The 14,050-nt window shown below is 38.8% G+C and overlaps 1 protein-coding gene across 21 annotated transcripts in view; it reads left to right on the top strand.

Annotated features, from left to right (window-relative positions):
• The window catches only part of LOC5577073 (supervillin), a 953,578-nt gene extending 942,747 nt beyond the window's left edge, over positions 1 to 10,831 (top strand). For 18 of the 21 annotated variants that reach the window (XM_021840691.1, XM_021840690.1, XM_021840689.1 and 15 more), the window contains 3 exons: positions 2,815 to 3,558; positions 3,908 to 6,438; positions 8,642 to 10,831. In XM_021840691.1, coding sequence (XP_021696383.1) covers positions 2,815 to 3,558; positions 3,908 to 6,438; positions 8,642 to 8,881 — 3,515 coding nt within the window. In that variant the 3' untranslated portion in view covers positions 8,882 to 10,831. The remainder of the gene's footprint in view (positions 1 to 2,814; positions 3,559 to 3,907; positions 6,439 to 8,641) is intronic. The other 3 variants (XM_021840682.1, XM_021840694.1, XM_021840693.1) reach the window with 3 other exon arrangements.
• The last annotated feature ends 3,219 nt before the right edge of the window (positions 10,832 to 14,050 follow it).

Raw genomic sequence — 14,050 nt, 5'->3', positions numbered from 1 at the left:
TGTCACACTCATAATCCTACCTTTCCACAATAACCGTAAGGACGTGGTTAGTCACTGAAGGCTGTTTTTTCATACAAAATGCCCAAGTTTGGTGATATCTGTATCTTAGCTTCTGGTAGTCCAAATTATGCAAAATTTGGATGGCGAACTACAAATAACCTGAAGTTTTGTGTATACTGGTATTATTGAATTTCAGACATTTTCCAAAGAGTTTCAGAGGGTTGTTCAAAGAAAAAAGTAAGTAACCAAGAGATTTTTTAGTAGTTGGTTAGATTGTTTGGAAAAGTTTTTCAGCTTCAAAAGTTACATAACCTTACAGAATACCACACCAACCAATTACAACTTACCGCTTTTCGATTAACTCGAAAAATCTCTTGGTTACTTCTATGTTTAGACAACCCTCTGAAACTCTTTGGAAAAGGTCTGAAATTAAATGATCTCAGTATGTACAAAATTTAAAATTATTTGTAGTTCGTCATTGAAATTTTATCCAATTCGGACTACCAAAAGCTGAGACACAGATCTCCAAACTTGGGCTATGGAAAAATAGTATTTGATTACTAACTTATGTCACTAAGTTTATATTGCTGAAATGCAAATATCAAATGCGGAAACAGAAAACGCGGTAAGATTTTTCACAACAAATGCGATGTCATATATAGACTTTTCTTGCTAGGGCGGCGGTGATTTATAGAATCATTGCTAGGTGTCCTATGATTGTTTCATGTAACCGCATTTGAAGGACGTTTAGTCAAGATTTTCATCTCAAATGCAAACAGCAATATGGAAAACAATTGTGGTATAGTTCTAGACGGCTGTATGAGGGTTCCTGTCCGTTACCATAGACAAAGATTTGGGACAAATCTGGCTCTTAGACGAAATTGACACATCTTCTGACAGTCAAAAATTGTCGTGGCCACATGCTTGCGAAAGCTAAGGAATAGGAAATGATAATTGACTGAAAACTTATTTACACCTCCCAACAACTCGCCTGATTGTTACAATATCTCATAGATGGAAAACAATTGTAGGGTTTTCTCTATATATTATTATTTGTTTTGTATTTAAAGAAGCATTTTCCGTTCAAATTTTACTGAGAAGTATATAAACAGAAAACATTTATTTTAATGTCGGCCATAATAATTGCTAATCTTGAATTTTTCTCCATTTAAATATATCATATGATATTCCGATATATCGATATTTTGAATCAATATATCGGTGGTATCGATATTTTGATTCGATAATCGTAGTAGTAGTAGTAGTAGTAGTTTTTTTTCGGCAAAAAGTTGCGCAATCAAAAGTTCTAAAAGTGCTCGAAACAAAGTTTTTGCGAGAAATTATCGTATAAAAAGCTATCAAGAAAAACTGATTTTTCAGTACCACCCTAACTTTTTCGATAAAAAAAAATCATAACTCGCGAACCATAGGAGATAGAAATTTGGGTTCTTCGGCAAAGTTGCTCCAAATCGGTTGTTCTAAAACATTGTAGAACATTGTGTAGTCCTAAATGCGTCAGCAAAAAAGTTTACGTGCTGATCTCGTAAACCACGTGGGCCACTCTAATATCACATCTCTGAAAAAAATGTCTGAAAAATATGGAGAAACTTTGCCGAAGACACCATATATCTAAAATTGACGGTTTAGGCACAATCATTTTTGTCTTCCTAGATATGGCTTTGGGACAAATGTGCAATGCTCTAATGTTACACAAGAATGAAAATTTTTAGAGAAATTAAAATATACATGTTTAACAATATTCCAATTTAACACTAAGTATTTAAATATTTCCAAATGAATTTTCGACTTCCGAAAAGTAAACTATTCTGTGCTAGTTACATTGTTTGGAGTACGAATAAGTAAAACAATTCCACAAAGAAATACTTGAGGAAAACTTGCTTATGTATTCTAAGAATCAATATTCTTGAAAATTTTCTTGGAATTCTCTGGTGCAATTTCTTTATAAATTCCTCGAAAAACTATTATAGAGGTACTGCTGAAAGGTTATTAGTAACTGTATTAAAGTGATTGTAGGCCCAAGGTTAATTCTTAACTGAAACTTGTTAAAAAAAACTTTAGATATTCTAAGACAAAATGTTCAAGGAATTACTCAGAATGTTCTGTAGAAACTCTTCAAAAAAGCGCTGAAAAAAATTTCCTAGTACGGGTTGTCAGAAGAGGATTCTTGACATAATCATAAATTATTTACCAAATATATTTCAGAAAGAAACATCTTTATGAATTGCTGTAAGTCGCTCGAGAAGCAACTGGATTAATATTTGTAGGAGTTTTTTAATGATGTATTGTAGTGATTTCTAAATAATCTTCGGCCTTCCCGAAATCCTGAAAATATTCTGATTATAACTCAAGATACATTTCAAGGGGAAGTTCTTGAAGTAACTTATTGATGTATCTCCTAAGAGAGTATTCGAGAATTAATAGAATATTCTTAAAAACAATTCCTTCAGTGAAGTGGTACAAGAGATCATTAGAGAAATTTTTAGAACAATCTCAGGAGAAATGTACAGAGATCAATGGTTTCGCTGACATGATTGCATCGTCAGACGGCAAATCTTATTCGACTTGATAGCTCTGTGGACTCCTAAGAAGGGATACTTCTAGAATTTAGGACTGATTATTTCAAACCGCACGACTTCATTCTACAATGCTATTCCGATAGTTTTAATTATCGAAACCATTCCTCTCATAAGAGTTACATTCGTCCAACGCCTGGATAAAACTTAATAAAAATGCTAAATTTGACATACGGTACTAACCTATCTAAATCTTTTTCTTTTTCCCACTCTCCAACAGAACTCTCGGATGCCACCAACTTCACCGTAGCGGGCCGTATGCCCGCCGCCAGGTCGCCCAAGTTGCCGTTCATCAAATCCGACTCGAAGCAGTCGCCACCGATGAGCGCGTTCCGCAGTGTGAACCCGCCTCAGCTGGGCCTTGCCAAGAGTCCCTCGATGATGGTGTCTTCGGTGACCACCACGTCGACGCTGTACTCTCCCTCCACCCCCGGCGGACCACTTCAGAATGGGGCACCATCAGCAGTGGCCGCCCTGGCCGCCGTCGGCCAGCAACTATCTAGTCAACTCAGTCAGCACAGAGCAGGAATGGACAGTATGATGAAGCGTAGCATTAGTGTTCCCGGAGTGCCCTCGTCCGGCGTCTACGGGGAAGCCGGTGGGGATCTCAAGTCCCACGCTGCCGGTGGTTCAAAGGTTTCAATCCCAAAGCTGGACGACGAAAGCTTTGGCAACTTTTTCACCAAAGTCGAGAAAACCGTAGCAGCTACAATGTTCACCACCACCAAGACCAGTAGTAGCAGCAGTTCGTCGGCGGAGGTCGTCATCGGAGATTTCGACACGCTCAAAGTGGACAGCCAACGTTTGACGCAGAAGAAAGTTGTCCAGGGACCAAGACGTCGCGGTGCCATGTCGAAGAACCCACTCAAGAAGCTGGCCGCCCGGGACGATCTGCAGACCGAGTACACCGAGATCAAAACAGGTATCGCCGATAAAGAGTTGAAGAGACTCAAACTAGAATCAAGTAAGTGTGTGTTTTAATTTAGCCGTTGTCCCTTGTTATGCTCGACGCAAACGCCTGTACTTTTCGACTACTCTGCTTCTAGATTTTACACATCGACGTTACTGTTGTACCATTATAGAATGATTTGCTAACTGCTTACGTGACCCTCCCAGACCTTACTGCTATCCAAATCGAAAAATGTCTAACAGCATATTTGTTAACCACGCCCCTTTCTCCCCGCGCTATCTCCCGTGGGACTTGTTCCCGCGATCGAATGCGCTGTTTTCTCTTCTTTTTTTCATGTGTGTGTGCGTGTTTTCCCCCACCTGCTACCAACAACCACCGCAAAACTCGCCACGCATCCCTAAAGTCGCCAAAACTAGCAATCTGGCCATCGAAGCGCTTGCTGGCTTGGCTTCCGTGGAGGACTTTAAATCGGTCGCACTAAAATCTAGCAGTCTGCCTCTGAACCAAAGTTTCGTTCCGTACAAACCATTGATGTTGTTGCATGTCAAGGGCCGCCGGCACGTCCAGACCAGGTTAGTGGAACCGGTTGCGCGGTCGATCAACCGAGGTGACTGCTTCGTGCTGGTCACCGCCGATCGACTGTTCGCTTTCATGGGTCAGTTTGCAAATGTGATCGAGCGATCGCGGGCCAAGGAGATATGCGACGTGATCGTCCGGGATAAGGATCTGGGTTGCGGTGCTGCTACTGCAACGGTGATCAATGACGGCAAATTCTGCAGCGAACGACAGCTGCGAGAGTTTTGGAAACTACTTGGACGTGGTCAGGAGGATCAAAAAGCGGAAGTCTGCGATGCTGGTCACGCCGATGAAGATGAGCTTATTGAGAGCTGTCTGATTGAAACGAACAAGGTTTACGAATTCGAGGATGATGGGTTGATTCCATTGGAAGAGTACTGGGGTGCTGCGCCTAAGATTGCCATGCTGGACAGCAAGAAAATCTTGATCTTCGATTTCGGTAGCGAGTTGTACATTTGGAATGGAAAGAATGCCTCCAGCGAAGACAAGAGGGCTGCTATCAAGCTAGCTCAGGAGTTGTACTCGCAAGAGTACACTTATGACATGTGCCAGTTAAATCCGATCAATTTCACGGAATTAAGCGGAGATAGACAGAGAGATGCCAGGCGAGTACCGAAGAGTGGTTCGATTCGCCCGGAATGGTGCTTGATAGCGAAGGTTACTCAGCACATGGAAACGACCCTGTTCCGACAGAAGTTTATCGATTGGCCAGATATTACCGTGCAATTGAAGGATGATGGCTTTAATTTGGGAGATACTCCTAGTTTGGAGATTAAGCCTGTTGACGGAGAAATGTTGTTCAAAGGACAACCTTACGAGGAACCGAATTTGGTGCTGGAAAATTCTAGTTTGGGACGAGGAAACTTCTACTACGATACTAATACGATGCGTCACTTTGACGTACTCACGATCTCAGTGACACAGTGGGAGATTGACGAATATGAGTATAAGGTTATCGAAGGACCTTCATGTGGACATTTCTACTCAGACGAGAGTTATACGGTTCGTTGGATGTACCAAGTGAGCGTTACCGTGCGCGAGCTTAGCGGAAAAGTCTCAAATCGAAGCACCGTTGTTGGACGTGACCGTTGCGCCTATTTCTGCTGGCACGGAAAGGACGCTCCGGCTAATGAAAAAGGCGCGGCTGCTCTTCTTACTGTAGAGCTGGACAAGGAGAAAGGTGCTCAAGTTCGCGTCGCCCAAGGTCAGGAGTCATCTGCATTCATTCGCCTGTTCAAGATAATGTTCATTCACAAGAGCAAGAAGACTCCTCGTAATGCTTGGCGCTTGTACATAATCACTGGTAACTATCCGGAAGAAACCGTGTGCACTGAAGTTATTTGCCATGAACGCCAATTACGCTCTCGTGCTACAATGGTGCTGATCAATGGCGAAAAGGGTCGCGTGATTCTCTGGAACGGGTGCAAAGCTGTGCCTCACGCTAGAGAGGTAGGTCAGAACGTACTGAATGCCATCATCCAGAACAGATATACCGAGCTGTTCGATGAAAGTCTCTCATCTGTAAGTTCGAAAACTCTTGAAGAAGGACAGGAAACTCATGAATTCTTTGAAGCTGTCGATGGAAGCGAAAACCGTCACTCGTACCACTCGTTGCTTGGCTCAAATCAGGACTTTGGTTACACACCGCGAATTTTCAACCTGACCAGTATCAATAATGGTAATTTTGAAGCTACGGAGTTGCAATACAATTTGCGGTGCAAAGACCTTGCGTCACCGTATCCTTTCCGACAGGACGATCTGTACAAAGCTCGTCAACCGACGATATTCATGATCGACAACGGTCACATACTGTGGCTCTGGCAAGGCTGGTGGCCAACTGAGGACGGTGCCGGAAGCGATAGTGGCAGCAATAGCGGTAGCGATAACCACAGCAGCTTCGACAGTAACCGCTCCGGTGAGAATCGATGGCAAAGCGAACGTCGAGTGGCGATGGAGACGGCCGTAGCGTACTGGAAGGCAAAACAGGCGAAGCTTGGCAAAGGCACGGTCGTCGAAGAACCGTCGAAAAAGATTTGCAACGGAAACGAAAAGCATGCGCATCTGCCGGACGAGAACGGTAACGGTGCCATCGATGAGGTGGACATTACTGGACAATCCACTGCCAACACGGGTACTGCCAGCGACGGAACCGATGTCTGTGATAATGATACTGGTGGTGACCGTGATGCCGTTGTTGGGAATGGTGCGAAAACAGCTGAAGCGCAGCAGTGGGATGAGTGGAGAACACAGAGTGAAATCAACGGCTACGTGGTTTGGGCCGGATTGGAACCGCTGGAGTTCATCGCCATGTTTCCCGACTGGGAACAGCGAGACGACGTTGCAGAAATTAACGTACAGGTGAGTTGATTAGTTTTGTGTGAGTGGCAAAATTTTAAGGTATCCGCTGGTATACACCCGATTCTGTTTTTGCACGGATTTTTTTTACACGGCCGTGCAAAAAAAGTTTCCATACAAAATTTTTCACCAAAACCTTATTTTTGCATGAAACGTCGAGAATTGGTGTTACTTTTTTTGCACGGTTTTTGAAATTTTGAACTGAAAACTTTTTTTGCACGGTACGCATCCCCCGTGCAAAAACAGAATCGGGTGTAGAAGGTAAGATGGTGGAACTGTATGTTTCAGATCAATTACTCTTGGTCCATAAAGGAATGCTGACTAGTATTTCATAATTTATGAGAGATGTTTTCGCATAACCTGGATGAGGTTCTTGCTTAACCTGGCAGATATCCTCTCATAATATGGAATAGATCCATCCAGAATTTGGTTCATATTCTCATATATTATGAGAGAAATTCTCCCATAATATGGGAGAGATTCTCCAACCTATTTCAAGTTGAGGGAGAGTCTCAGATTGTGTGATTACCTCCAGAACAATATCACTTAGATAGTGGGAGCATTTCTCCCATATTATAGAAGAATCTCTCCCAGGTTTTATACTAGTAAAGAACTGTGGGAGAATTTCTTCCTTATTGTGAAAGAATCTCCCACATTGTGGCATTCTCCTAGAATTCAGAAGAATATCTGCCAGATTTTGGCAGTATCTCTCCCAGATAATGAGAGAATGTCTCCTAGATTATGGGAGAATCTGTCACATGTTTTGCAATAATCTCTCCAAGTTTGTGGAAGAATCTGTTCCAGATTGAGAGAAAATTTCTTCTCAGATTGTGAGAAAATTTAATGTTGTTAGATCTTTCTTCAATTATGGAAGAATATCTCTTATATTGTGGGTAAATCTTTCCCAGATTATGGGAAAATCTCTCCCAGACTCCTGAATAATCTCTGTTGGGGCTCCTGGGTGCCTGGAAATGGTCAGGGGTTGGTCTTCCAACAAGAAAGAGAACGGGGTATTTCACTTTTCACTACATTTATTCTACGTTGCACACTACGTTGCTTAACTTGTAGTTTCCGAAGCGAACAGTTTGGGCGCGATCAATCTCTTCAAGTTCATGGAAGAATCATTATTTGAGCCAAGAGATTTCAGATTTTGCCTCCAGGAGGCGCTAGTGAGCATGGACCTTTTTTGCGGAAAGCTCAGTAGCCTGACCGCTTAGAAAGATGGCGTCTCCGGCATAGTTGTTCAGTAGCACAAGGGCTATTTGAACCAAAAGATTTGAGATTTTGCCACCAGGCGGTACTAGTGAGCATGGAACTTTTGTTTTGCGGATTGCTCAATAGCCTGACCACTTATAAAAATGTTGTCTTCGACACAAGGGTTAACATTGTTTGAGCCGAAAGTTGTCTAACGGCAAAGTTGTTCAGTAGCATAAGGGCTAACATTATTTGAGCAAAGAGATTCAAGGAACCAGGCGGTGCATGGTCAGTGACATATTTAAAATTTGTATAAACCGTGGTTTTTTGCCAGACAAACCCCCCACCCTTGAATGACCACGTGGTATATGAACGTCCCCTATTGGCTACGCTAACAGATTCTAAAGCCTATTATCTATAGATTCGATAGAGGATCTACATCCGAGTAAATTTAATTAGAATTCGTTTGAAAGTCCTCCATTAATTTTAATTTATTTGAGAAATTGTCCCTGAAATTCAATTGAGGGCGCCGAATGAAAACATTCAATTTATTAAGGTAAAGATGAATCGAAGCCAAACCTAAAAATTTCAATAGCACAAATCTGGAGAACCAGAAATCCGTTTACGCTGAAAATTTGGGCACCACCAGCGATTCATCTTCACCTTAAATTTAGAGAACTTTCATAAAAAATAGAGCAGGTCAGTACTTGAAACATGTTTAACGAATCAATGTTCACCCGATAATTAAATCTTTGCGTACATGATTGATATTGTTTAGTAAGACTGATTTAGCTTCTCATCTGTTTTCTATTATACATATTACTTTAATACTTAATTTTTCGTCATCGATACCATATCCGTTTCACCTAACAAATTGCGATTTGTATTGAGCTAAACCTTTTTCAACCCTGTTATTGAAGTTCTAATTTAAAAAAATATATATATCTTGAAAGCAAGATCACTAATTCAACATTCTTTCCTTTCTGTTTTATCCCCCACGTGCAAATTCCAGGATGGCCGTAAATCTGCCCCGCAGCCAATAGCCAGCAGTCTGTCGCTTCTGTCGCGCAAGGAGTATCCCCTGTCGGTGCTGCTGGAACGTCCGCTACCCGAGGGAGTCGACCCGACCAAGCTGGAGCTGTACCTCCACGAGCAGGACTATCCGGAGGGGCTGGGTCTCACCAAGGCCGAGTTCGATCAGCTGCCAGCCTGGAAGCAAACGAAGCTCAAAAAGGAGCGGGGTTTGTTCTAGGAAAGCCAACGAACACGACCATCTACTGCTCTTCACAACACTACTCGGCTGATTACCAACCACTAATCTCCCACTCAAGTCCTCCCTTCCCTTGTCCATGTTTTTGATTTGATGTTCTGCAAGAAAGGCTAAATAGCAAAATTTTCGTTTGTTTTACCGGATGTTTTATGTGTCTTATATTTTGAAAATCGACTGTCGATATGTTTTATCTGTCTGAGTTCAAGCGACAGCCGACATAATAATTGTATTTTTTGGTTTTCTCTAGTTGTTCAAATTTTATTCTACAGTTATTTTCTTGTTTTTGTTATTATGCTTTTTGTTTTCAATTTCCAATCAACGTTTTACACCTTTTGGAGGGGCGCTCCAGTTATTTTCTACTTGAATGTTGTTTTTAATTAATGTATCAAACCATAGGTGGCGCCACTCCAGTTTTCTGAAATATAAATTAAAAATAAGGTGGAAACCGTTATTCTCTTATTTGTAAACAACGAAATTGTGCATAATAAACGTTTTCACAGCAACCGAAAACTTGACCTCCGACTGTGTGGAGATTTCCGCAATTTTTTAATCGAAGATTTCAGCTGCCCTCTATGTTTTAAATTCAAAACTAAAAGTTCGATGAAACGGTGTGTGGAACCAACTCAAGCGTACGAGATTGCTTTAAACGACTTTAAATAGGAATAAAACTGTAATAGCAGCGCTGACGATTTCATACTTCAAAAGGAAACACGAACTAAGTTTTTACACTCACATAAAAGTAATACATGTATGAATACCATTTCGCCATTTGCCAAAATTTATGTAAAAATGTAATTTTATTAACCTTAGTAAGCTTGAATCGCGCATATACATATGTTTTTATTTAACTAAGTAGCAGCCTAAAGTAATAAAAAATTAGCTCTGTCTCGCTTTTTTGCCCTGCAGGTTTATGTAGAAATGTGTGCTATCTTCTTTAAATTATTTTAACTTAGAATGTTTAGAAACATGGAAAAAGGCAAAAAGCAGAATCCCCCTTCTCTCTTGGCAGTGATAGTATGTTTCTTAAGGCGCTTATTATTATTATCATTATTTGGGTAGAATCCCGCGTTAATGTGTTTAGGATACCATACGTAGCTTTTAGGTGGATCGGTCTTCAATGAAGCGAACAAAAGTCACAACCAGAAGAGTTGAACAATCGTAGAGGAAGAAGAAAGTACTTAAAAGAACTGAACTCTGCTCGACGGCGACGGTGGCGCCAAGCAAGCACGGCAAAACCACTTCCCCATTTTTTTCGGAGGGAAGATGTATTTTGTAAAACGCGTTTTATGCCTGTTTGTGCGAGTGTGCGTGTGCGTGACGTGACGTGACGTGCTATTTGTAGTGAAACAGTAACTCTGTGTTCCATATTTACCTATATCATATTCAAAAGAAGCCCACACAACGCATCAACGCAAACGTTCAGAAAAAATCGCCAACGCTAAAAATAATTATAAAAACAAATTTTTCTTGTGTGCTACTAAAATAGGACTAATTGCGAAAAAATCGACCGAAACCAAGAAAAATCACAATCACTAAAATGCCAGCCTCATTGAGTATAATATTACTATATACATATACATGAAACAGAAATAATAATCGACTAAAAAACCTTACAACAGCCGAACATTTATCACCACCACGTACACTTTACAAACCACAAAAAAACACACATTTGAAGGTATACACCTAAGTCAATATACACCCATTACACGAAACGCGCATATAAGCAGCAAAACATTTAATAGTCATCATTTGATCAAACCGAAGAAGTGAAGAAGACATATTGGATTTGTAGAGCTCCGTGTGCACGAATGAAACCAATCAAACGAACATTACAAATGTCTACTCACCGGAGCTAGATTTTGAAAACCGAAAGAGAAACTGCAGTGTATTGCGAAGAATAAAAAAGATGAAAACTTTTTACCAATTAAAGGGTTGCGATACGATACTATACTAGAATCGGAAAGAAACTCCTTCTCCAGATTGATGACATCCAAGTTCCGCTCAATAACATATTTGGCTTGGCATAATCATCTTGATGAAACCTCGTCAACAATATTTCGTCGATTCTTGATCGCATTCTCCATCGTTTATAGCCCAACGTACTTTTCGTTCTGACACTTCATATGCTTTAAGCCTCTCCTCTAGTGTAGTAGACTTATGTCCTTATAGAACCACCGGGCTGTTGGAAACATTATTATTTTATGATTTTGTATTGTAGCTCTATCGTAATGTTTATAAGGGTTAGGCTTCCTCAGGATTGCGTCCAGCTTAAAAACTTTCTACCAATGCCCTAAATATCTTTACTTTTAATAAATACTGTATACATTTCAAAAAAAATTGTACAAATATTTCAAAAAGTAATTTGTCTCAGTAAAAATGAAAATAATCGATTGAAAAACGACGGAGATAATTCTATCTGAAGTCGATCATTTTGTATGGGAAAACAATTGTCCTATACTGTACATGGTGGACATAAAACAAGGTTACACTTTGACTTTTCAATATTGATTTCAATATTGCTATTAATAGCAAAAATATAGAGAACAAAACAGTTAATGTTGACAATTTCAACGACTGATTACTTAGAATATTGTTTAACTCTCCAGACTTGTTTTTTCTGAAAATTGGGGTACAGAAGCTTTAATTTATCTTCAAATCAACATAGTTAATGACAAACAACAAATTAAATAGATTTGAAGTCTCTATCATAGAAACGTCAATTGTGTAGGTGACTTTAGCACATAGATTTGTTGAAATAAAATGTAGAAGACACTTAATAAAAACGTTCACGCGCACAAACAAAAAATCAGGTAAGGTACCGCGGGGCAAGTGGGTAAATGGGGTAAGTGAAAACAATTGATATATTTTACTGAATATGTGAATTAACGTTTTAACCCGTATAGGCCTGAGTGGAAGCAAAAATACTGAATCTCTCCCAGCTCAGAGAACGGATTCAAATGATTTTTTGTCAGTTCACTGGCCCAAATATCTAGTTTCTAGAAGTGGCCTGAGGAACTCGGAAATATTCCTGTGACCGCAGTTATTCCAGTGGGTCACTGGGTCAAGTCGGGTAAAAAGGGCTATTTTTTGGGACATGCAAAGTTACCTTTATTTATTTGCAATGACAATCATTTTCATTTGCATAAATCATTAAGAATTTGTCGTATTCTTTCAAAATAAATAAACTATTTTTTTTTTTTTCAATGGCAACACCAGCTGTTTTTTTTTTCTATTTTCTCAACATGTATAAACACAAACCGTCCGCGTCAAAAATCGTTATTGGACTGATGATGATGCGCACCGACTCCGACCACTGAAGCACTCCCGAAAACGCTCTCTCTCTTTTCCTCTTTCATCTCGTTTCGTTTCATTCACCATTAGTCGCTACCTGTCGCCACGATTCAAACGACGCTGAAGAGCGTCCATTCAGCATAACCATTCTGCCTTCGTATTCGTGTGCATTGTCTGCTTGCCTTCTCGTGTTCTATTCGGTCATTTTCACTTGAAGCGAACCTTCGTTTAGAAATTACGATTACACTGATGGAAATCTTCTAGCGATTACATCACGAAAAGGTTTTTTTTTGTTTTATTTATAAACTAAATTATGATTTGGTATTCGTATACATATTTATTTTAACTTACTCTATAATACTACATTCGCTCTCTTCTCTACTCATTTTTTTTTTAGACACCAGCAAAACTTTATTTCATAACAGCAGTGCATGTAATTATTATTATTCTACAAACATAATTGGATGACTTTTGTCTTTAATGCTTACACGAAACTCAATTCACGCCAATATAAAAACATGCACCAAATTATTTGATATTGATAATTATAATTACTTAATATCTAACTTGTGTTTTATCTGAGTGTAAAATTTGAAATAAATTCATCGAAATGATTGTTAAATTGAATCAATTATTGTTCTTGCAACTTCATTCTATATTGCTGATATTCACTACATAAAGTTTGTCAAGGATTTAGGAAACTTTTTTTTATGATGTCTTAAATTATTCTTAAGTAGACTCAATGAGCAAACTTCATCAGAACCGAACAAATTAAACATCCTTATAAACGTATCGATTCATCTTATATGTTTAATAATGCCAGAATGCTACTGACTGCTATACGCTAATACAACTAATTTTTCGCGTTTCGTTATTAAAAATGTCAAAAAATTCCAAACTTTTTTTTGTGATATCAACTTTCAAGCGTTCTATATTTATAATTATTATGTCGAACATGAATCTTCGTTTAAAACCGTTAATTTACTTATCCAAAAAATTATAACAATTAAGAAAAGTTTTTCAGTTACTCACTTATTCCATATTCAATGGCGATAGTACTATCAAGAGATAAAATCATGATCATAATCATTTTTTTTCCATCTAACTGAAAAATCAAAATAAGATTCGATGCTACTTATATTGAAAATATTAGAATTCTATAAATGGAAATACTTTAGATTGAATGGATTGAATATATTATTTCTTGTTCCTCTATAATCTTAATAATTAACCTATTGAAATAAAATCTTCAGGGGTTCTAAATTCTTTTTTTTTCTGTGACCGATCATATCGATGTGAATTATCCACTTTTTTAAGTATTTCAAATCCTTAATGTTAATATTAAGAAAATAATTATGTTATGAGATACTAGATTTCAACTTGAGCCTTGAGTGAACATTCATCTTGTATATGCTTTCTAATCGTTTTTTTTTTATAAAGTTTACAATATATGTAAAATATGATACATGGTTTGTTTCTAATGGAACTCGCGTTTTTTTTTCTCTGTCAAATATACCTGAATTTCCCTAGGGTTAGTGATTTAATATATTTGTGACTACAAATCTGTTACAACTGCATGTCAGAATATCCATTGCGAGAAACTATTACTGATGTAAGATCTTTAAATGCAAATAGAGAACCAATATCAATTCTTCAACCAATTTGTTATAATTACAAACTTTACATATTACAACACAATATAAGCGAAAACAGCTGATTCGCATATTATTTTGAACTCTACAGGTTTTTTTACTTGTTTTAATTATGAATCGTGGTTTACGGCCACAACCAGCCGAGTGGAAGTTTAACAACTACCGAAAAGCTAAACATTACATATAATTTGCAATTGGATTAGAT

Source organism: Aedes aegypti, chromosome 2 (genome assembly GCF_002204515.2).
Source record: "Aedes aegypti strain LVP_AGWG chromosome 2, AaegL5.0 Primary Assembly, whole genome shotgun sequence".
Classification (NCBI taxonomy): Eukaryota; Metazoa; Arthropoda; class Insecta; order Diptera; family Culicidae; genus Aedes; species Aedes aegypti.
The sequence above is the reverse complement of the archived record's forward strand: the minus strand, read 5'-3'. Positions and strand labels throughout refer to the sequence as shown.